Consider the following 24,660-nt stretch of genomic DNA (forward strand, 5'->3'; position numbering starts at 1 on the left):
GGGTTCTGAGTTAAGAACCTTTCGATTCCTCATTCTTTCCTTTCCATCACTGACTCGGTTTTACACCTTTCTTCTTACTGTTGTTGCCACTGAAGTCCAGACCCACGTCACCTCAAAGCCAGGTGACTAGGTGGTCTCCTATTTGTTCTCCCAGTCACTACCCCCTTCAAATCCTTCCTACCAAATCTTATGCTGGGCACACAGAAGGTGTCCCATATATGTAACTGAATACTGTGAAGACCACCTCCATCAGTTCAGTATATAAGGCTGGATTTCATTCTACAGATGATTCAGCTAAGGTCCTGAGGTTAAGTGAGGCCTTAAGACGCTGGCAGAAAGTTCTGGGTAAACACACCCAGCACAGGGCTCTTCTATCAGAACTAGGGGGCGGGCTGTAGACCTGCTCCAGTACAGTCTAGTTTCCTGTCCTTATTCTTAAACGTAAAAGTGCGTTAACAGTCACCTAAGGCTCACCCCTGGCTTTCCGATTCGGTAGGGTGGGCCGGGGAGTTCACATCTGAAATGAGTCCTCCGCCCCATGGTGATGCAGGCGACCAGGGGGCCGCACCCTGAGAGGCAGCTGAGAATTGGTTGACTTCACAAACAGCCTCCAGCCGCCCACCTCGGCCGCCACCAACGCCCAGGCTCCGGGCGGACCCATCTCTGCCGCCGTCCGCGGGCGGACTTCGGTCGGATGTAGACCAGGGGACTGAGGTGCCGTGACCAGCCACTACCTGGCTTCCACTTTGGCCAGCCACAGACACCCGCGGGGACCCAAGACTCCGGGACCCCGGCGCCTGTAACGCGGACGCCCATTGGCTCAGCTTGGCACTGCGAGGCCGGGGCACTTACAAAGGCTCGGAAGATTGGCTGAAGCTCCGGGCGCCGCGGCCAATTGGTGGATACGATCGCGTTCTAGGGGGCGGGTTCCGCCTGGGCCCCGCCTCTTTCTGTGGCTCTATTCGTCCACATCCGGTTCCGTCCACCGAGCCGCCTGGAGGTTCGTTGGTGTCGTCCTTCTTTTCACCAGCGCCGGGTGGCATTTGAAGGGGCGAGGGTTTAGAGGTCAATTTTGAATTTTGAGATTTTTCACGAATTTGGGAACCCAGAATAGGATTGCCAACTTTTATTTTGCGTAACCGTTTTAAAAGAAAGCTCAACTATTTCACCAATGTTTCATCAGAGATTTTACCATCAAAAAAAAAAAAAAAAAAAAAGCGCAAGGGCTATAATCTGAGAGTAAGGAACAGGTCTTTAAAGCGAATACCTTTAACTTAAAGGGGAAAAAAAAGTCATTAAATTGTTCTCGTTTTCTGATTTGACTTGAAGACAAGTAAAGACACCCCATAACACTAATTGTCAGCCCTGCATTGGGCACCACTAATTTAGCTACGTTATAGGGCACTGACAGACAGGGACATTTGGCCCCCAGGAATGTTCTGTCTTGTCAGAACTATGGGTCTTCCCTGCAACATTCAAATAATAAAAATAATAGCTAACGGTTGCTACGTATTAAATGCTTCTCATCCATAGTCTGAATTACTTCAACCCAGACCATACAATGTGTTGGTACCATTAGCTCTGAATTACAGATGAGAACATCAGGGCATAGAAAGTTGCTGTGATTTGTCCAGGGTCGACCAGTAAATGTTGAAGAGGTGATTCAAACCCAGCCTGAACTCTTAACAGTCATTCAGACCATTCTTAAAATAAGCGTTTAAGTATGCCTCTGCCTCAGACTCTTTATTCATCAACTTTTAAGTTTTAGAGATTGAGCTGAGAGAGGACTGTAGCCACCTTTTTGACACACCACTGTTGTTCCTGGGATAGGACAGGAAGTGTTCCTTTTCGAAACCCAAACAAATCGAAATTTGTTTGATTTTTACAAAGGTTTCATTTTGGCTTATTTTAGGATCTTGAAAATCTGCCTTTGCTTATTCAAGTGTTATTATATAAGGTTGTTAATTTTTTTTCTTTGATTCCTTAAGCTATAAAATAGGGACAGAAAAGCAGAATCAGGTACTTAAAAAGAAAGTCTCCTTTGACCCTGCTTTCCCCAGTGGGAAGATGAAGTTCCCCCACTGACAACTTTAGTAATCTTATTTAATGTCCCAAAGACATTAGAACATAGGATTCTCTCTGATCCTGACTTCTTTGAAACAAGTCCTAAACCTAGGCCCGTTTGAAAAAGAGCCTTTTTCCTCACTTGCCTAACTCTTTGAACTTGGTGAATAATAGTGGAACTCCCAGTAACACAATCTGTCATGTAAATTAGGCTTCTGAAATATTAAGAGGAATGTCCTCCAGGTTCTGCCACTATCAGAGATGGGTATGACCAAAAAAATTTTTTTTAATTTCAAAATGCAAACCCCACTTCCTCTCCTCAAAACAGAGACTCAGGTAAATAGAGTGAAGAGATTGTTATTAATGTAGTGGCACTTTTTTCCTAGAAGGCTTAAGTCATCATCACCCAGGACTGAAGTTCTCCCCATTTTCAAAACAGATGTGGTCATATTTCAGGTAGCTGGAAACCAATTTGGAGTAGGTTTAATATAGCCTTATTACCATTTATTTCTTGCTTGAGTGACTCAGTATAATAGAGGTGTAAACATGATATACAAGGAACATTTGCAAAGAGGATTTCAAAGAGGTACTTACTGAGTTTTAAAGAGGAAATAGGGTTAAGCTTAAAGGTCATAATTAAAATCTTTCTAGGGAAACCATAGTGTTCAGTGGTAAGATTAAAAAACACATTACTGAAAGGTAGCCTGCAGCATTCAACCCATTCAATTGGTATTAAACTGGGCACTGATGAAAGAAGCATTCTGAGTTGAATTTTAATTCTAACGTGCTTGGCAAAGCCGAATTGCAGTATGCTTTATCTTTTTGGATATAAAATCAGAATGCACTATGCTATTAAAAATGTGTCCTTATTCACTAGTATTAATCATTAATTTTGAAGTACATTAAACTCTTACTCTACTGAGGACAGCCACCTGAACAATTTCATTCGCTACATCAAAACCCTTCAAGTAGGTACTTAGTGTTCTCATTTTACAGGTGAGGAAGTTGATGGTCAAAGAGGTTAGATAGCTTGCCTAAGTGCCAAAGCCAGGGTTTGAATATAGTGCCCAGTGAGAACTTTGACATAATATTGCTTCCATTCAGAGGAAGAACTTTCCATCCCTTTGTCCATTCTCCCCTGACTACATCAAATAGACTTGCATCATCTCAGAATGTGACTTCCCATATACAGGTATACAGCTGACCCTTGAACGACATGGGTTTGAACTGCAAGGGTACACTTATACGTGGATTTTTTTCACTAAATATGTACCGCAGTACTATATGATCTGCAGTTGGTTGAATCTGCAGGTGCATAACCACGGATGCGGAGGACTGACTGTAAAGTTATACTTGGATTTTATTCTGTGTGGCGAACCAGCACCCTGAAACCCCTAGTTGTTAAGGGTCAGCCATACTTTTAATAAACAATATTTTCCAACTCTCAGAGTTGCTTTTCTTGAAAAGGTGGGAATGAGGAGATACAACATGAAAATACATTCTCTTCTGGCATGGTAGAAAGGCGGAGCCAGGAACCTTTTACTTTACAAATGGAATCCTTAGCTTAGCTATTGCTAATCCAGTCATTGTCAGTGTATACCAGGGATGGGCAAACTAAAGCCAGTGGGCCGAGTCCAGCCCACTGCTAATTTTTGCACAGTTCAAGAACTAAGAATGGTTGGAAAAAAACATCAAGTGAAGAATTATGATTTGTGACATGTGAAAATTACATGGAACTCCTCAATGGTAAGAAATGTCCCTCCCACCCTGATGCAGGATGCTCCGGGAGGCTGTGCACGTGTGGGGGGCGGAGGTTAGTGGGAAACCTCTATATTTCGGCTAAATTTTGCTGTGAACCTAGAACTTCTCTAAAAAACAAAACCTATTAAAATATATATGAAGTTCAAATTCAACGTTCATAAGTAATGTTTTATTGGAACACAGCCACACCCATTTATTTATATATTATCTACGGCTGTTTTCACCCTACAAGGATAGAGTTGAGCAGTTGAGACAAGATGGCTTGAGAAGCCTAAAATATTTACCGGCTTGGCCTTTACAGAAAAAGTTTTCCCATCTCTCGTATAGATTAAGATCCTGCTTAGAGTGCTGCCCCTGGAGTCAAACTTCCAGGCTTCATAGTACCCTTTGCACCTCTTACTAGATGTGAGACTTTTGACAAGTGACCTAACCTTGCTAGCCTCAGTTTACTGAGGCAAGAATACAACCCTTATAGGACTCTTTTAAGGATTAAATGAGTTAATACACATAAAGCACCAAATCCATGTTAGTATAAGTTATTTTGATTTTTGAGAATTTCACATTCCTCATACAGCCTTTCCTTTTAGAATCTGTTTATATTTTCTCTCAACTATTTGAAATATACTTTCTCTATGTGAGTGTTATATTTGTCTGATCAGGAGTCAGCTCCTTGTCTACCAGAAGCTCTCACATGACATGGTTATGTTGATTGTTCCTATTTTATCCTCCAGTTTGTACTTTTTGATCAAAATTAGCTCCAGAAGAGTAATTATCTTATTACTTCCTCTGTCTTCCAGATGCAAAACTGCCAGCATGGCAAGTCAAGAACCAATTTGTCTTTTCCAGTGCCAGGCTTCTTGGTGGCATATATGCATTTTCGTTCCAGAGGACATTTATTCATACATTTTGCCATTCCCCAGTTCTTAGAAAGTGACAACTTACCATATCTTACATAAAATCACTCTGAGTAACTTAGCAAAGAATGTAGTCGAGTGACTTTTCTGAAGATTTTCAAAGATTCTTATTCAGCAGAAAAAAACGTAAACACTATTAGCCAAGAATATCTGGATAGGTTGGAATTCCAAAGACCAAAACGTGCCTGTTCATAAGCTACATAATTAGGTTCTGGTACTTTAATAAAAGATATTTAGATTCAGCTAACATTTGTTGAGCAGCTATTATGCACTATATCTTTTTTTGGATTTATGTCCTTTCCTCTCCACACTGCTGCCAGGTTTAGAGGCCAAGTCACTGAGCCAGACTTTGGACTTTTAAAGTTCTTCAACCCTACTCACTGGTCACTTTGGGCAAATAATTTTCTTTTTCTCTTTCTTTTTTTTTTTGGCCACGCTGCGCAGATTGTGGGATCCTAGTTCCCTGACCAGGGTTAGAACCTGGGCCCCTGGCAGTGGCAGCACCGAGTCCTAACCACTGGACCACCAGGGCATTTCCTATTTTTCTGAGATTATTTTCTAACTTGTAAAATAGCAATAATAATAATAGCTGACTGAGTGGTTGTGGGAATCAAATAAGGTAACCCATGGAAATCATTTAGTCACTGTGAGTGAAACATACTTTTCTTTCCTTCTTTACCTGCCAACCCCATAAAATGCATTTACAAGCAATTCCCATTTCAGCTCTATCCTGTAACAATTAAAAGAATTGTACTTCCACCTGCTAAATTTTAGGATCTCAGCTTCTTAAGGTCAGAGCAAAAGACAGCTACCTCCTTTATCTCATGTAGATGGGCGTGCTATCCAAGTGGTCCCTGTATTGCTGGCTGTTCACAATGTGTCCTTGGGAATTAAAAAGGGTCTTCTCTGAAATTTATACTGGGAGTTGGAAAGAGCTCACAAATGTGTCTTTGCCTCTAGGTATCTCGTTTCTGTTCATCACCAGTTTTTCATAGTTTGAGTAAAATCTCATAAATATGGCCAGAACTAGGGTGGGGCAATGAGAACACAAAATTTAAGGAGACGCTCTTAGGGTCGTGCAAGATCTTAACACTAACACGTGTTTCTTCTTATCTGCTAGATCATGAAAAGGTTTGGCCTTATTTTAAAATAAATACTCACTAGACACAGGGTACGGCCAATTGTCTTAGATACACAAGAGGGAGGGTTTAGAATGGGAAAGAAAACGTTAGCGTTACCCTGGTCAATTTTTTATTAAACTCCTTTGAAATAAGTGGAGTTTAAATGTCCATTCTTCACGGATTCTTGATGCAGAGAAGAGACCGCACAGGATGTGAGTTCAAAGCAAGGGGTACTCTTCAGGTGTTTTTCGTTTGTTTTTTGTTGTTTTGTTTTTTTGCTTTTTGCTCTTACCCCACTCCTACTACGGCTTCTGAATCTGGGGCTATGTCCCTGCAGGTTGAATAATCCTAGCTGCCATCCTGGATCACTCCCCCTGTACCTCGCCACTGCCCTGTTGCTGCGAAGCTGAATTTCGGGCAAGAGGGGAGATCCGGAGGAGCGCTGCTGTCCTTGGAGCCTGCAGTGGCGGCAGGAAGCCACATGGCCACGACTGTGAGTGTGGGTCGCTAAGCAGACGCCAGGAGAGCGTGAGGGACGACGATGCGACCAGGACCTTGGGGGAAGGTGAGTCCTCTTGACAGCTGTCCGCGGGCTGGGGGCGCCCCGTGGCTGGATGTTGGCTCTGGTGAGGCGGCTGCCAGCCTTGGCCTCCAGACCAGCGTGGCGAGCAGGGACAGGGTTCCTCCGCACAAAAGCCACGTGCAAAAAAAAGGTGTCTTCTCTGGGACACGGGAGGCGGAGCACCCGCGACCCTCTTGGGGTCCTGGGGAGGCGAGTGAGCCCCTCTCCCCTCTGGGCTAATCCGCCTCCCTGTATCCCCCTCTGCCCGCAGGGAGCGCCCCCCCAGGGCCTGTCCCAGAGGGCCTGATCCGCCTCTACAGCATGAGGTTCTGCCCCCACGCGCACAGGGCGCGCCTGGTTCTCCGGGCCAAAGGCATCAGGTGAGAAGCAGGGGGACCCCCGTAGGCGCGTGGGAACGTCTAATATCTGGGGAGCCCTGCTCAGATTTCAGAGGCTCTCTGTGCCTTTCTTCTGAGGCAAAGTCAATAAACGGTTAGCAAAGGACAGGTTCTTGAGAGTGCCGTCCTGAAATGCAGAGACAGGCCTGTGCAGGAGACTTTTAGGACAGCTCAGAGTAAACTGAATGATGGCTGGGTGAGCTGGTTCCTCCCCTAGAGCTTGTGAAGAAAGGCACCACGGAGGCTACCGGGGCCTTCTCTGACTGCTCCGTCCAGTGTAAACCCCACCCCACCCCAGGCGTCTTCAGGTCAACTCTGTTCTCTTCATTGCGCTTGCAATGTTTTCTTATTTGTTTATCCGTCTTTCCTTTACATCTCCCAGCCCCTCCCCCAACACACATAGAAACACACACTGACACACACACAAATGTAAGTTCTTGAAGGTAGGGACTTGTCTCTCTTACTCATGGGCCAGAAGAGAGCCTGGCACATAGTAGGTGCTTAAAACTATTTTTTGAATGAATGAACAAATAGTTCCAAACAGTGAACTAGAAGGAACTGCTATCAAAGAGGTGTCTTGAAGTTTCCCACACACCTGATAAATAGGTACACACCCGTCCAGAAGGAATTTTGCAAGACGAGCTCCTGCAAAGGACATCTGGATTTGGAAGGCAGAGCAACTTTGCTGGAATGTGGACGGCTGGATGGACCAGCTCAAAGCCAAGGTGTTGAGAAGTGTTACTCCAGCCTCTTGACTCTGGCCTTGGAGAATCGGTAGTTGGGGAGTTTCGGATTCATGTTAAAGAGATGCAGAGACTAATACAGAGACGTTTTAAAGAAAATTATGTAATTCTGCTGTGTGGAGTTTCTATGGCTTATATTTCCAGGTTCTTCCCTCTTGCTCAATTCTACTTGGCCTTAAGGTTATTTTTTTTTTTTTTAAGAAAAATAACAATTGATGTTTTACCCCCAGTGATGAAGTGGCAGCTTAGGAACTGATGTAAATACTTCTTTGGGGCAGGGTTTCTCACCCTTGGCACTGTTGCCATTCGGAGCTGGATAGTTCTTTGCTCTGTGTGTTTGGTGAGGGAGGAGCTGTCCTGTGCACTGCTGGATGTCTAACGGCATCCCTGGCCTCTACCCGTTAGATGGCAGTAGAATCCCCCTCCCTCCAGCTGTGGCAAATGAAAAATGTCTCCAGATATCAGATTTGTACTTTCGAACTTTAAAATGTCCTGAAATCTGTGGTGCCATGGTTAAGCTTGTGAGCTCTGAGTCAGACTGCCTGGCCTCCCATCCCGGCTCTGCCACTTCTTAGTGGGTGATATTGGGCAGGAGCTTCAACCACAGGGAGGCTTGTTTCTCACAGGGGCTGTGTTAAGTGTTTTCTTTGCCTCCCCTCCGTTGCTGCTCATCATGAGGAGTTAATGGGATAAGGCATCGAAAACATCGAGCACATCTTACTGCAGGAATGAAGACGATGTTGTTATGTATTTTTCTTTGTACAAACCTAAATTTAAAAAAAAAGACTTATTGCAAATTTTAATTGTATGGGTTGATTGCTTCTGCTTTCAAGATGAGTGTCTGCCTGCCTAAGCCTTTCATGTTTGTTCTGTCCTGTTTTCCCTTTGCTTTGTAAGACATGAAGTCATCAACATTAACCTGAGAAACAAGCCTGAATGGTTCTTTACAAAGCACCCTTTTGGCCAAATTCCTGTCCTGGAGAACAGCAAATGTCAACTGATCTATGACTCTGCCATTGCTTGTGAGTACCTGGATGACGCTTACCCTGGAAGGAAGCTGTATCCATGTGACCCTTATGAGCGAGCTCGCCAAAAGATGTTATTGGAGCTATTCTATAAGGTATATCCAATTTTTTTAAAAGCCACTTACACTCTGTTTTACTTTGTATGTCTTTCCCAAACTCCAATCCATTTTAAAAGTCAAATCGTTGGTGAAATTGATATGTTTTAATACATATGTGTGCCTTAGGAGGATAACTGGTGTGGAATTATAGTAAAGCTGGGACCTCTGATATTAAAGGTTAAAGGCTTAGCCGATAGGTACTTTTCCATTTGAACTAGCAGTCTCAAGAGTTACGGCTATGGCATAATTATGACTGTGTAACTTGAGACAGGAAGATTGAAAGAATTGAAAACTGGTGATACTTTAAAAGAAACATTTCCAAGATCCCAGGTAAAAAAAAAAAATTGGGGTGTGAAAAAGGTAATGCACAGAAGGAGATTGGCCTTTATGGGGAACAAGAGTGCCAACCATCCAGGAAATGTGTAGAAGAGAGAAAAGGGGGCACCTGTTGATAGTGGGAGAGAATATGATGGAGAAATTTGAAGACAGTTCTCTTTGAAAAGAAACAAAAATAACTCAGTGATATTAATAGCTGATGTCTGTTGAGCACTTGTGATGTGCCAAGCATGTTCTAACTACCTTATAAAGGTTAACTCGTTTAATCCTCACCACTGCCTTTTAAAGTGGGTATTATTATTGCTCCATTCCTCAGATGAGAACACTGAGGCTTAGAGAGGGTAAGTGCCCTACCCAAGATTGTACAGCATGGAAATAGCTGACCAAGTAAGGAGCACCGAAGAGCCCCCTCTAAAACACCTTGTTTACCAGGGTGCTGTGACAAGTGGATTCCTGAAACCACAGAGGTGGCCCTCAGAGGGAGCTGGGGAGCCTGGATGTGGGTGTTGGCCTGTTCAGCTGGAGTGACAAAGCTCTGGCTGCATTTTTAGGCAGAGCAGGAGCCCTCAGACTTCTCCACTAAGAACCTGTGTCCTCTGATCAGGTCCCACATTTGACCAAGATGTGTCTGATAGCATCGAGATGTGGGAGAGAACGCGTTGATCTGAAGGTAGCCCTGCGTCAGGAGTTCTGCAACCTGGAAGAGGTACAAAATGGGCCCCCCTCCTGGCCAGATGCAGTGGAAGAAGTGATGCAGGTCCCCACCCTGGTCACCCTGGCACCCTCCACTTTCACAGATTTATTCTTTTCCTGCCAGACTTTGATAAGTTCAGTTACTAGGCATCTGATTTTAACTCGTGGGTACTTGCCCTCTGCTAACCTGCTCTGGAACTTTCCTTGAAAATCTGGCAAGGAGTAAGGGAGGGCATGTGATGAATTTCTTCCTTTCCCAGAATCACCACATTCCTTAAGTATCTCTGCATGGATCCTCCAGCTCCTGCCACTGAGTCCAAGGTCTATGTTGGTTAGAGATTGTGTTCGGCTGCTAGTAAAAGGGACCTAGCCACTGTAAATTCGTCCTTGAAGGATTTATTCTTTCACACACACACACACACACACACACACACACACACACAGAGGTAAGGTAGTACAGGGCTGTTTTGATGCCTTCTTCATGAAGTTACCAGGGACTGAGGCTTTTTCTCTCCTCCTGTTCTGTTATTTTTGGTGCAAGGCTTATATCCTCAAAATAACAAGATAGCTGCTAGAACTGCAGCCATCACATCCAAGTTCCAGGTCACAGAAAGGACAACAGAAAGGAAAAAATGGCAAAAGGCCATACTACTTTAAAGGCTTTCCTAAAAGTCCTACCCCATGACTACTTAAATCTCATTGGCCAGAACCTAGTTGTAGAGTCATAAGTATCTGCAGGGGAGGCTGGGAAATTTTAGTCTTTAGCTTTATGCAGGGAACACCCTGCATAAAATCAGAGTTCTATAATCAAGAAAGAAGGGGAGGGCTTTCCTGGTGGAGCAGTGGTTGAGAGTCCACCTGCCGATGCAGGGGACACGGGTTCGTGCCCCAGTCCAGGAAGATCCCACATGCCGTGGAGCGGCTAGGCCCGTGAGCCATGGCCGCTGAGCCTATGCGTCCGGAGCCTGTGCTCCGCAACGGGAGAGGCCACAATAGTGAGAGGTCCACCTACCGCAAAAAAAAAAAAAAGAGAAAGAAAAAAAGAAAGAAGGGGAAAGTGTCTGTGGGTAAGCAAGGAGCAATGACTGTTATCAGATCCTCCATTAATCTGGCAGTAATGGGGAATTTCCTGGTGGTCCAGTGGTCCAGTGGTTAGGACTCTGCACTCTCACTGCTGAGGGCCTGGGTTCAATCCCTGGTTGGGGAACTAAGATCCCACCAGCCCTGTGGTGAGGCCAAAAAAAAAAAAATCCATCAGTAATAGGGCTACTTACCCTGTACATCTAGAATAACCTGGAAGGCGGTTCTTTGACTTCCTTTATCTTTGTTCCAGAAACTGATAAATTCCCCCTATGGGTGGGTTGTAGTTCTTTTGGCAGCCAGAGAATGCTATTTTTATCCCCTTAAGGGAAGGCTGATAACAAATATGCTTCCATTTGACCTTTGTTAAGTGGAAGCAGTTCAGTTTATTTACAATTCCAGCTGCCTATCTTAGATTTATACAGTTGCAGTATTTCTGGATGATGAATAGTCATGTGTAAGAAATGTCAGCCTTTGGTCCTGAGAACACAGACTGTGGTCCTTGACTCCAAGGAGGCAACTAAGATGAGGTAGACTTTTAGATCCTAGACTTGGCTTTACTAGATGACAGAACCTTTGGCAAGGTTCTGGACCTCTCTGTGCCTTGGTTTCCACATGTATAGAATGAGGGAGTGTTTTAAAACAGAGCGTTTCTGGGTTCTACAGAGGGACCACTGAGTAGGGGAGGTCTGGTGGGTGGTTCCAAATCCTGCTTCAGCCAGACCAGCCCCGCTCTTATCACCGGATTTAACAAGACATCCAATAAGCTGGAATTTGGAGAGGGAGGGGGACCTGTGCTTTCAAAAAGAAGTTTGAAAGCTCTTGGCCCACAGAGAATGTTTAAGGTCTTTATTTCAAAGATTAGCTGAACTGATTTTATCATGTCTGGTTACCTTTTTACAGTTAATTCCTGGGCCAGGGAAAGGAGCTGGGAAACAAAACCCTTTAAATTCAGAGATAATTAAAAACACATTTCGAACTGTGTTCCTCCTACTCTGTGTTTGGATGATGGATGAACTTTGAAAATTACAGATTGCTAAAGAAACGTATAATATTACGATGGAGGCACAGTTCTTTAGCTGGGTTCTTCCAGGGGAAGTGAATCTGCATTTTTGTGCCAGGCATGATGCTACAGGTGCTTTGCATACATCCTCTCATTTAATCTTGCCAACAACCCTGTCAGATCTAATAAATAGCATCAGTGAAAGCTACCTAAACCAGGGCTAGTTTAAGGACCACTGAGTATTCAGCATTGTTCTACCAGATTTGAATGTAGCTTTTGTCCCCTAAAATGTTAGCAGGAATTATAACTACAACAAAGGCAATATCAGAATCTGAAACATGCCCACTGAGCTTGAATTATTTGATTCATTCCTCTCAATACCAGTGTATTGACTCTAGGAGATTCTAGTGAAATTGAAACTTGTCCGAATAATTCTAATAGAGATGGTCCCTCTCTATTAATAGAGATGATGTGTACAATTTTTTTCACATGGTTTTGTACAATCAGGATTTTCTGTGAGTTGAAAATATCTTAAATATCCTTGGGCTTTCTGAGTGATAACTTAAGAGACCAATGTATAATTTTCTGCCGCGTTATCCTCAAGCAAACGGCTCAGTTTAACTTTTGCAGCCTTACACTCTGACATTTTCTTCTTTTGAAATAAATGCCCTGTCTGACTTTTAAATTTTTCTTTAAAAAAAAGTTTCATCGAAATTAAAGGCTTATTGTGCTTGTTATATAAGCATATTTTTCTATGTTATTTTTACAATTCTTTGAGATACATTACTGCTGTTTTTCTCTCTAACCAGCAGGCTCTCCACTTGCTTTCCTGTTCTGAACATTTTCCTGAGTTTTAAAAACTGCTGGGCTGCCCTTCTCTAACCACACGTTCTGTCTTCAAACCTATTGGCTAGTCTTTACTGAGTCATTCATCTCAGCAGCGTAATTTTTTTACGCTTTAGTTTTTTAATCTTTATTACTGACTTTCATTTCAAAATAGCACCTGATCCCACCTTTCTTTTATCTTTGTGGATTGGAACGTTGGCAGAACCTTTCAGCTGTTCTTTTTTCGGGTGGCAGTGCCTTCATTCTAAATATTTTCATTACGGAAGTAGTCCAATCAAGTCCAAGTGCAGTGAAGAACAGGATTCAGCCAGATTACAGTCACTCCCCATTTCTTCCAAACCCTCCCAGTTACAGGCAACTACTAATTTACTTTCTTTCTCTATGGATTTACCTGTTTTGGACACTTCATATACATGGAATCATTTAACGTTACCCTTCCATGTGCTTCTTTTACTTAGTGTAATGTTTTCAAGTTTCATCCTTCATTCCTTTTTATGGCTTAGTAGTATTTCATTGTATGGATACACCAATCTTGTTTATCCACGCATCAGTTGATGGATACTTGGGTTGTTTCCACTTTTTGGCTCTTATGAATAGTGTTGCTGTGAACATTCATTTATGAGATTTTGGCTCGGACATGTGTTGTCAGTTCTCTTGGATTTGTTAGCTAATTCAGCATGTCCACCTACGTGCCATTTTTTGGTTGTAATCACCATTCCTCCACACTGGGGAACTGGTTATCTTCTAGTCACCGTGGCTACTTGAGCAGTTTTAGTGCTGCTAGTTTGGTAACTTAATTCATTGTCCAATTCTGACGGCTGCTTTCTAGGTAAACTAATATTTGCTGTATTTCTTTTAATAAACTTCCTCTATACCTTCTCCCACCATGTAAACAATAGAATAATAGTTCTTCTTGTTATTTAAAATTTAATTTTACTCCTCTTTGATTATAAAGTAATACTTGTTCATTAGAGAAAGTTTGGAAAATACGGAAAAATATAGAAACTAAGAAAAGAAATTCATAATCCCACTACCCAGAAACAACCACTGTTATTATTTTTTTCTCTCCTTTTCTTATGTATATTATTATGTAGTTGAAATTGTACTGTATATAGAACTTGGTTACCATTATGACCTAAGGATTTTCCCCATATTTTAATAAACTCTAGAAATGCTTATGTATGGGTGTAAGGGTGTTTATTAGAGCAGCCTTATTTGTTATGGTGAAAAATTATAAACCTTAATGTACATTAGATAGGGAATGGTTAAATGAAGGCTTCCCTGGTGGCGCAGTGGTTAAGACTCCGCCTGCCAATGCAGCGGCCACGGGTTCCAGCCCTGGTCCGGGAAGATACCACAAGCCGCGGAGCAACTAAGCCTGTGCGCCACAACTACTGAGCCTGCGCTCTAGAGCCCACAAGCCACAGCTACTGAAGCCTACGCGCCTAGAGCCTGTGCTCTGCAGCAAGAGAAGCCACCACAATGAGCAGCCCGCGCACAGCAACAAAGACCTAACGCAGCCAAAAATAAAATAAATAGAATTTTTAAAATTTATTAAAAAAAAGAATGAGGTAGATCCACGTGTACTGAGATGAAAAGATTGCCTAGAAATATTAAATGAATTACACAGTAATACAAGTGATATGATCCAATTTTGTAGAAGAAAACAAAACTTAACTATATATGCATATATATATATACGTAAATAAACGCCTGGAAAAATGTCTGGAGAGACACACATCAGACTCCTACTGGTGACTGCTACTGGGAAGGGGATTAGCACTGGGGTGGGAAAGAAAAGTGGTTAAGAGCAGGGATAGGGAGGGATAGTCTTTACCTTTTATACTGCTTTCTGTGTTTGATTTTTTTTTAAATAATGAGAATGTATTTCTCTATTAGATGTGTAATTATTAAAGATGGAAAAAATCACTTTTCATTCTGCATAATTTACCATATGTATAAGCCATAGTTATTTATCCAGCAACACTCATTCGAGTTATTTAGTTTGTTTCAGTTGCTTACCGTTGTGAATGATGCTGCCAGGAACAGCAGCTTCTTTGCATAAAAATCCTTTTCTCTTATTTTAGAATATGTCCTTAGGCTGCACTTCCAGGAATAGAGTTACCAGATCAAGGGGTATGACCACTTTAGAGGCTGGAGCTGGATGTTGCTAAATTGCTTCCTCCAAGATATGTGCTGTATACCCCCCACCCTCAGTGTACGGAAAATGCCCTTTGTATCATCCCTTTTTCACTGTTGGGAGATTTCATTTTAAAGGTATTTGCCTGTTTTGAGAAACAGTAGTTTCTCATCGTTGATTTAATGTATATTTCTTTGATTGCTAGTGAGGTGGTAGATTTTCCCCCAAAGTATTCCATCTCTTGGTGTTTTATTTATGAAAGTGGTCTACTACCCATCTGTTTGTCAAGGTCTTACTGATTTTCCTTGTTGATTTGTTTTTTTTAGAGTTCCTTATATATAAAGGATATTGGCCTGTTTTTAAGGCACATTTTTTGGTTTTGTTTTAACTTTTTGTCTTTGTTTTGTACATATATAAATATAACATTATTGTTCTATAAGTCTTTCCTGTTGTGATTTCTTATACTTTTATACATAGGAAATCCTCTCCTCCTTCAGAGATTTGATATTCATTTATATTTTCATCCACCACCCATCACCTAAAAGATATTTGACTTGTCAAGACTTACCTGACTAGCTTTTCCCCGCTACTATCTTACAAATATATTTTGACAAAAGAATTAAGCCCATGAAAAGGATTCCAGGATAGAATTTTCAGGGTGGTCCTTTGATCCCCCCAAGTGTTGACAGGTTGCATTCCAAATCCTCACAGGGAGCTCCAGGTTGTAAGTGGTGGTCAGTAGGAGGGCCGTGTTCTGCACAGACCCTACTTCTCGGCTTCTTTCTAGAGAAGTGGCTTTATTTATACTCTAAGTTTGTTCTCTACCCTTGGTTTGTTTTAAAGGGAATCGGTTCATCTTCGTTAGCTCAGCCTCAGCTATAGTATGTCAGTGTAGCAGGGACCTGAAATTTGAAATCTTGAGAATCTCCCCCTTATCTTATATGAACTTAAAAGATTTCTGCCCTGGAGTTGAGTACTTTGCTTCTGCTTCTGGATAAGGGCCTGCATTGCTGATGTACCGGCAAGTGGCTTTGTGTATTTTATTGCGGGAGGGGGGTCTGCTTCATTTTTTTAAAAAATAAATTGCTATTTGATTTTTTTAAATTTATTATTTATTTATTTACTTATTTATGGCTGCACTGGGTCTCTGTTGCTGCATGGGGGCTTTCTCTAGTTGCGGCGGGCGGGGGCTACTCTTCATTGCGGTGAGCGGGCTTCTCACTGCGGTGGCTTCTCTTGTTGCGGAGCACGGGCTCTAGGCACGTGGGCTTCAGTAGTTGTGGCATGTGGGCTCAGTAGTTATGGTGCACGGGCTCAGTTGCTCCGCGGCATGTGGGATCTTCCCGGACCAGGGCTCGAGCCCGTGTCCCCTGCGTTGGCAGGCAGATTGTTAACCACTGTGCCACCAGGGAAGTCCCGGGTCTGCTTCTTAAGAACTATTTCCATCAAGAAAAACCTCTTTCTTCCTCCTCCAACCAGGACAGCAGCACCCGCTGAGAGCCACCAGGCTGTCCTGGTTAGAGGTCCGGGATTTGTCGGCTGTAGTGTAAATGACCACGTGCAGGGCAGGTGGCTAAGTCAAGGTCTAAAGTGCAGTTATTGAAGCTGCACTTGAGAGTCCAAGATTGTAGACTGAAGAAGCTTTTTAGAATGCCTGGTTTGAGGAAGTCTGGGCTTTGCTTCTCTTTCCAATCTTGCTCCTTAAAAAATTTTTGCAGATTTCCTTTTCCTCCTTGTTGAATCTCTTGGCGGGGAAGCCCCGGCCAGTGAGCCTCACCACATGGCCAGGAGGGAGAGCCCCGCGCCCTTCTTCCTTCTACGTGCGCTCTAGCATGAACCTCCTTTCGTCCGCCTGGGGGAGCCCAAGAGGCCTTCGCAGTAGATGAGTGGCCCTTCCAGGCTTTTCAAGTTTGGGGTGGAAGTAGCGATACTCAGGTCTCACCAAGCAGTCCCTCTCTCTTGATTGGCATGCTCACTCCTAATCCCCTGTCACATCTATTGAATTCTGTTTTATGGCCCCGAGGCATGTGGAACCTTAGCTCCCCGACCAGGGCTCGAACCTGCACCCCCTGCATTGGAAGGCAAAGTCATAACCACTGGACCGCTAGGGAAGTCCCCCCCTGTCACATCTAAAAGCAAGACAATGATCTGTAGTCATTTTTCAGTGAACTGGAGAACAGAAAAGCTTTAAAAATAGAGTTTTCTACTATTCCAGAACATCAAATGGCTTTCCCTAAAATATCTCAATTCTTAATCTGAATTGAAGATGTGTTAACACTTCAAGGAAGCCTGAGGTCTTGAAGCTAGAGCCTCAGTTCCCTCCCCAGGCCATGCATGGCCTTGTGGGGATGTCTAGGGCCTTGGTGGAAAAGTGTCTTCTCTCAGCAGGCTATCTTGCCTTGCTTGATGATACCAAGGACAATAGTTCTAAGAGTGAGGGAGTCCATCATGAGAAAAGCGATTCAACATTAAGAATGGCCAATATCATTATATGTGGCAGGTGGGTGACAGGAAAAACTCAAAACAGAGTTTTTAAAAATGACATTGGATATTAACATAAGCACCACTAAGTGGGTCGAGGTATAGCCACAGCTTCCTGTTCTGTTTCTGATGACAGCACACTTAGGAACGATAAGACATTGGACATTAAGACTGTCAGTTTATTTTTACTTCTGAGTATCTGAAAAGTTGTCAGAGCAGCTAATTGGCTGTAAGCAAGGGACTTAGTTTAAACTGAGATCACAGAAGAACTCTTTTGAGTCAAGTTGCCTGAAGACCTTCTTATCCATGGAATGAAACAGGAAGGAGAGAATTTTGAAAAGCTCTTTTGCCATGATTGTGTCATATCTCTTGGTTAGTTAGCTGCTCTGGCAGAGCCCCTGACAGAGAGTCTGAGAAAGAGGAAAATTGAGGGGGAAGTTCTCACAGGGACGCTCAAAGCTGAGCCAGTCCTTGGATGTAGAGGGAAAGAGGCTTTCAGAGTTTGCTGATTCTAAGCTTTTTGCTGCTACATACATTTTAAGAACAGGCAAAGAATTCACAAGAGACTTGGGGAAGCCTCTGTGATTAGAGTCATCATACGTACATATTTGAAGTTGAATGACACAGGGTTGATACTAGTCTGGGACTTAGGAGAATGGTGTTTTTGTCTCAGCTCTGGCACTAACCAGAGAGCCCTCTTACTTCCCTGGGTTGGAGTTTCCTCCTCTGTAAGCAAGAGTCTCTTGTGCTTCCACGCAGGAGACAAGAATCAGCTCACCAGCATGTTTTCCTCTCCACTTGAACTGCCAGGAAACTCAAGTCAAATCCAAAGCTTTATTTATTAAAGAACTCTGCAGGAGCCTTGGCTTGATATCTTGAGACCGTTTTCCTTCCTTATTTTGACCTTCTGTTCTAACTTTTACTTCCCCTGATCTTAGCATGTTATTATTTTTCATATTTAATATTTTAGTGTACACGTTTTTGTACACTGCAACTCTAATCCTTTGTGTAATGAGCATGGTATAAATAAATGGAAAAATGGAAGGGGAGTCACACTAGAAGAATCCCAGTGGCCCTTCCAGTACTGAAGTTCTGTGATTCTAAGGGGACAAGTCATTTCACATGTCCGGAAAGTCTCAGGTTTGCAGAGGAGGGAGCTCTCCTACTGAAGATCCTAAAGATGGTAATAAACCTCCAAGGAGGCCTGGCCACGTTGTGCTCCTGGGTTACTGCAATGTGTCTGTAGGGGAGCCAGCACTTTGTGCTGGTTTATAGGAAGACTGCTTTTCTCTTGGGATTTTTAGACTTGCTCTATATGAAATCTGGTGGAGAAATGCCTGTTTGAGGCAGGGCTCAAGAATCTACAGCTGTATCAAGAACTCCAAGGAATTTTGATGTCACACTTGGATTAAAGAAAGTCCGAGGGAACGTGTAAATGTATTTCAGGGGCGAGGGAGAGGCTGGCAGAAGATAATTGATGCCTCATTCATTTCATCCATATGCTTATCTTGACTTTTTATTGTACCAAGCACCTTGATAAGGCTTAAACTGCTTTATGAGTGTTTATATAAAAATTGATTGTATCTATAAGATCGTATATATTCAAAGGCATACTCCTACTCCGAGTAAATGAAAAGCTTGAAAAATATATCATCATGGGTTCTGGTACATGTCCATATGTGGTCTGTTTTGACAAGGACTTTCTCAAGAGTACCTCTGCTCTGTAAAGCAGAAGAGTTATATAGAAGTTCCAGAGTCGATCAGTTTAGATTCAGTTCTCGTTTGTGCCATGAAAGGCCAATAAGAAGCTGGAGGTATACGTTTCAAAGCCAGTGATAAAAGTTAGGGTGATTACTATCTGTTCCTGAACATAAAGAAGGTTTGGGGCTTTCTGGAATCCATAAAAACTGAACAATTTGTTCCTTTCCCCTGTAAATCAGGACTTATTTACACATGACTGAAAATAGCATCTGTTTTGAGTTTTCATTGGCCAGATTCTTCCACTTTAGTACCATCTTGTGAGTTTCTTCGAACAAAGTGATGCCACCTAACATTTTTTCAGACTTTCAGGACACTAGTCAGGGGGGTCTCCTCTGTGCCATACTGGGAGGTAATGAAGACATAGACTTTAGAGCACCAAGATTTGCTTTCTCCTCTGAGAAGGGTGGCAGGTGGAGGATCCCATTGATCTTTTCTGTTGGGGAAGGATTTGCTTTCTGTAGATGTAACCTCTGGGGGGTCTCTGTGCTTTCTGATCATGAGAGCTCATGTATACTCATGCATGATTCCGTCACTCCTCACCATAACCTCTGAGGAGGGCACTAACATTACCACCATTATACAGATGAGAAAAATGAGGCTTGGAGGAGGAGGTGGGTAAGTTGCCCTGGGTTCCATGTTGAATGAGAGGTAGAGCCCAAGGTAGGACCAGGTCTGCTGGTACCAGAGCTCATCCTTTTTTTTTTTGTAAATTTATTTATTTATTTATTTTTGGCTGCATTGGGTCTTCGTTGCTGCGCATGGGCTTTCTCTCGTTGCAGCGAGCCGGGGCTACTCTTCGTTGCGGTGCACGGGCTTCTCATTGTGGCGGCTTCTCTTGTTGCGGAGCACGGCTCTAGGCACGCGGGATTCAGTAGTTGTGGCATGTGGGCTCAGTAGTTGTAGCTCGCGGGCTTTAGAGCGCAGGCTCAGTAGTTGTGGAGCACGGGCTTAGTTGCTCTGCGGCATGTGGGATCTTCCTGGACCAGGGCTTGAACCCGTGTCCCCTGCATTGGCAGGCAGATTCTTAACCACTGCGCTACCAGGGACGTCCCCAGAAGTCATTCTTAACTTCAGCCCTAGACTACTTCATAGAGGCAACAAGCTGTCCTAGAGTACGAAGAATCAAGCCTGAGACATAAGGACACAGGAATCTAGATCTATGCCTTCGGGGAAGTATTTAGTTGATTATGCTTTTCGTGGGTCAAAGAGAGTCTTTTGCTTGATTTAACTAGGTAACTGGCGTCATACTTTTCTCTGTGGGAAGACCTGGCCCAACAAAAACCTCTGCTAAGCACTGTTGCTTTTTAAATTCTCAAGTACCTTCCCCCCCCGCCCCGCCCCCACACTGTCTTTGGCTATCTCTCTGTCAGGAGTTTATCTGTTTTCTTGATGATTCATCTATCCAGGTTGGTTTGTCCCATTTGGGAATGCGAAATTGTATTTTAATGTAAAAAGTTGATAGTGTTGGGTGGCCAATATGTGTGAAGTTCAAAGAGCTCAAATAAACAAAGAAAATATGATAGAAAGAGAGTGTTGGGATTTGAGCGAGCCCATTAGATAGCCCTGCTCTTCCCTGCCTTAGTTTTGAATTGATTGAGAAACAAGGCAAAAGAGGAAGATGTGTGGAGACTGTGGTGTCCCCTTTTTACAGATAAAGTGGACCCTGGAGAATGGGAGTCACAACTGCAACAAGTGGGGTTCCTAATGTGGCCCCTCCCTCCCAGCAGCAGGCAGTGATGGTCAGGGGCAGGGCCCCCTCTCCAGGGGCTGAGCTCATCCCTGGGAAGCTTAGCACAGGGAGGAACCTGTTCTAGGCTGAGAAGGTGTGGCTGGGCTGGGCTGTCCTTCAGAATCCTCCAGTCAGATGAGCTGCACGAATGCCCCAGGGTTGAAAGGAGGGCAGGACTGAGCACGGCCAGGAGTACGACCCTAAAGGAGGTGGAAGAAAACTCAGGAAAAGGGAAGATGCATTCACCTAACAAAATGGCAGGAGAATCAAAGTCTTGGTTCTCCTTCTTTGGGAATTAATTTGATATTTGTACTTAGTATCTATAAATACGTTAGCATATAGGTAAGTTAACTTGCTTTTGCTCTGTTTAAACTTTCAGATTCTTGGCTATCAGAACACCATCTTCTTCGGTGGAGACTGTATATCCATGATTGATTACCTCTTTTGGCCTTGGTTTGAGCGGCTGGATGTATATGGAGTAGCTGAGTAAGACATCTAACCATGTGGTTGTGGATTCCTAGGGTCGCCCTAGTGCTTGAGATGACCTGTGTGCCGTTTGTCCTTCTCCGGACATGTGACACATGTGAATGTGAAACACAGTCGGGTTTTAAACTATGTGTTTCCTTGTTCAAAATGCATCTGTGCTCTTATGCCACTAACTGTGGACCCAAACTTTACCCATATTTCTGCTGATAAAACTTTTTCTGTGTCCAGAAGCCTCCTGCCATGCTACAGAGCCTGCTGTCCTCAACACCCACCCAGCACAGGCCGGTGGTGAACTCAGAAGCAGGGGAAGGGTCTCGGTCACAGGGTCTTGGCGCCTTGTCTGCAGCTTCCTTGGTGGCCCTCCACCTGGTCCTGCTGTGTCACCCAGCAGATCCCACACACCTTACTCCTCACACCTTAGTTCCCCAAGGAATCTTTCCCCAGATAGGCATACCCTTCAAAAAATAAATGATTTTTAAAGTAATATATGCTTGATGTTATACAGACAAACCAAATGGCCAGCCATACAGCATGGGAGTGTAGGGATGTTGAAAGTAGAAGAAATTGCCTGGTAGACTCAGGGAGGCTTCATAGGAGCCCTGGGCAGAACACGTGCTTTGTTTCCACGATGCTCAGGAGAGGTTGAACTTGTGCTGGCTCTGCTCTCACGCCAGCCGGTTGCATGGTGGATGCCGGCCACTCTGGTGTTTGGGAATCCAGTCCTGCCGAGGTAGAACTGCATCTCCTTCGTATTGCACACACTTGAGTCTACCCAGGAGGCATCTCCTGTGCGTCCCACTTAGGGAAGTTCAGATATAACAAACTTGAATATTTTAAACTATATCACACCATCAACTTTACAAAAACCTGTCTCTTCTGGGAACAGAGTGTTGAACCACATCTTAGGAACCCTCACCTCTTCTTCTGGATTTTACACTAACAAGTTTATTGCCTGGGCAAGTCACTTTACAGATCCTAGACCTAAACATCCTGATCGGTCTTTGAAAGGACCCAGTCAGCTCCATTATTTCAAGGTTTAATGATTGTTTTACTCATTGCTTTCCAAAAAAAGTGGTTTTGGAAACGACGTGTCTTTATTTTTTTCAAACCTCCTAAAGTAAAATCTGAGAATGACAGAAGGATGTGTCTTTCAGGGGGTTGTCTTTTTGTTGGCAAACAGTGAAGCACAGATACCTTATTTCCCCAGAGCACTCAATCCACAAGCATTTTAACTGCAGGGTTAAAAGGAACAACTTTTGCAATTCTAAAGCACACACAGCCATTCCAAGAATTAGATTTTCCTCCAGTAAGTGATTGTGCTCAGTTGATAGTAAGGTAACTGAGATAACTTTATTGCCCCAGTAAATCCATTTCTTGTAGCTTGTAAGTCTAAAAAGTGATCCATGTCCCCTTTGCCCTTTAGCTGTGCTAACGATTCTCTCCTGTCCTGCAGCTGTGTGAACCACACCCCTGCACTCCAGCTCTGGATCGCAGCCATGAAGCAGGACCCCACAGTACGTGCTCTTCTCATAGATAAGAACATCTTCCTCGGCTTCTTGGATCTCTATTTTCAGGACAACCCCGATGCCTTTGACTATGGGCTAAGTTGCTGAGCCTTGCAGTCCACCCATTCACCACCCAGAATTCCCAAGCATGTCGTGATTCTGCATCAGCACTTGTTTTGGTGCGGCAGTCAATCTCTGTTCACTGTTTTTGAGGTTCCCAATAAATATGGAGACAGAATCATTTCTGATAATCATTTGTATGGCTCCTCTAGCCCACAGCGTCCAGTGAGTCTCTAGAAATCTCCGTGCTAGATTGTCCAGGGACATTTTGAGAGCCTGTGTGCCTCCCAGTTCCATGGTTATCGACCCAGTTTGACCTCCAGGTTGTTGGTGCTGATGTTGAGGTTCAAGGCCGCCCCATCATTGATGCTTGTCACTACAGATGGCACCCTCCCCAACTTCCTGGTGAGAGAGTCGAGAGGGAAGAAAATGCTTCAAGTCCAAATACTCTCCATTTGGCAAATGAAAGCTGCAGTGCCTGTGGGTGTGCATGAGTTTCATTCTCCCTCAAAGTTTGGCTGTGGGCCCGGGAGACACCGAGGGTCCTGTGACTGAAAGAATTCCAAAGCAGGAAATGAAACACCCATTATCACCCTGGACTACCGACGTCAGAATATCACCGGTGCTGTCAGGGCTCAGGATGGCTCACAAAATGTTCTATAGCCAACATCCTGCCTTAAAAAAGGACACACACCCCAAACGCAGTCAGAGGTAAAGGTCATTCTGTTGGATTTGCGTCACAGACGCTTTCAATTCATCCCAACACATGCCTCTGGTTGCCTTTTGTGTACCAAGCCTGGGCTGTGTGGGTGATAAAGATGACAAAGATGACAAAGACACAGGAGCCCCTGATCTCTCCACTCATCTTGGTTGAGGTTTTAAACCTAGAGCTTTTAGAGCTGCTTGTCTTGCAGTGGGAATGCTTCTCTTTTTAAAAAAAAATATTTTTAATTGAAGTATAGTTGGTTTGCAGTGTTGTGTTCATTTCAGGTGTACAGCAAAGTGATTCAGTTCTACATGTATATATTCTTTTTCAGATTCTTTTCCATTATAGTGTATTACAAGATATTAAATAGACTTCTCTGTTCTATACAGTAGCTTCTTGTTGTTTATCAGTTTTATATAGAGTAGCGTGTATCTTTTAATCCCAAACTCCTCCTTTCCCCTTTGGTAACCATAAGTTTGTTTTCTACGTCTGTGAGTCCATTTATGTTTTGTTTTGTTTTTTTAATTTTCCACGCCCCCTGCCTTGATTTGTGCCAAAATAAATGATGTTTCGGTTTTAAGATCAAAATCCAATTATTCCTTGATAATATGTAGGAAAACAATTGGCTCTGTACATTAACCTTGTATCCTGCAACCTTGCTATAGGTGTTTATTAGTTTCAGGAGCTCTTTTTATTTTCTTGAAGTATAGTTGATGTACAGTATTGTGGTAGTTTCAAGTGTAGAGCAAAGTGATTCTGTTTTATAAATATACATATATATTCTTTTTCCGATTCTTCTCCTTTATAGGTTATTATAAGATATTGAATACAGTTCCCTGTGCTGTATGGTAGGTCCTTGTTGTTGATCTCTTTTATATAGAGTAGTGTCTGCTAATCCCAAACTCCTAATTTATCCCTCCTCCCCACTTTCCCCTTTGGTAACCATAAGTTTGTTTTCTATGTCTGTGAGTCTGTTTCTGTTTTGTAATTAAGTTCATTTGTACCATATTTTTAGATTCTACATATAAGTGATATCATATCTTTGTCTGACTTCACTTAGTATGATAATCTGTAGGTCCATCCATGTTGCTGCAAATGGCAATATTTCATTCTTTTTTATGGCTGAGTAATATTCGTGTGTGTGTGTG

At 43.2% G+C, this 24,660-nt stretch overlaps 1 protein-coding gene across 2 annotated transcripts; it reads left to right on the forward strand.

The window, feature by feature from the left end:
- The first annotated feature begins 6,728 nt into the window (after positions 1 to 6,728).
- On the forward strand, positions 6,729 to 22,959 carry LOC307060497 (glutathione S-transferase omega-2-like). Of its 2 annotated transcripts, XM_079714991.1 has the most exons (5): positions 6,729 to 6,802; positions 8,461 to 8,683; positions 9,627 to 9,728; positions 21,135 to 21,241; positions 22,695 to 22,959. In XM_079714991.1, exons 1-5 carry the CDS (start codon positions 6,744 to 6,746, stop codon positions 22,852 to 22,854), a joined length of 651 nt encoding a protein of 216 aa, XP_079571117.1. In that variant the 5' UTR covers positions 6,729 to 6,743; the 3' UTR covers positions 22,855 to 22,959. The 2 variants fall into 2 exon arrangements, with proteins under 2 accessions (XP_079571117.1, XP_079571118.1); XM_079714992.1 differs by lacking the exon at positions 9,627 to 9,728.
- The last annotated feature ends 1,701 nt before the right edge of the window (positions 22,960 to 24,660 follow it).

The sequence above is a fragment of the Hyperoodon ampullatus genome (assembly GCF_949752795.1).
Source record: "Hyperoodon ampullatus genome assembly, chromosome: 1".
NCBI classification, from domain to species: Eukaryota; Metazoa; Chordata; class Mammalia; order Artiodactyla; family Ziphiidae; genus Hyperoodon; species Hyperoodon ampullatus.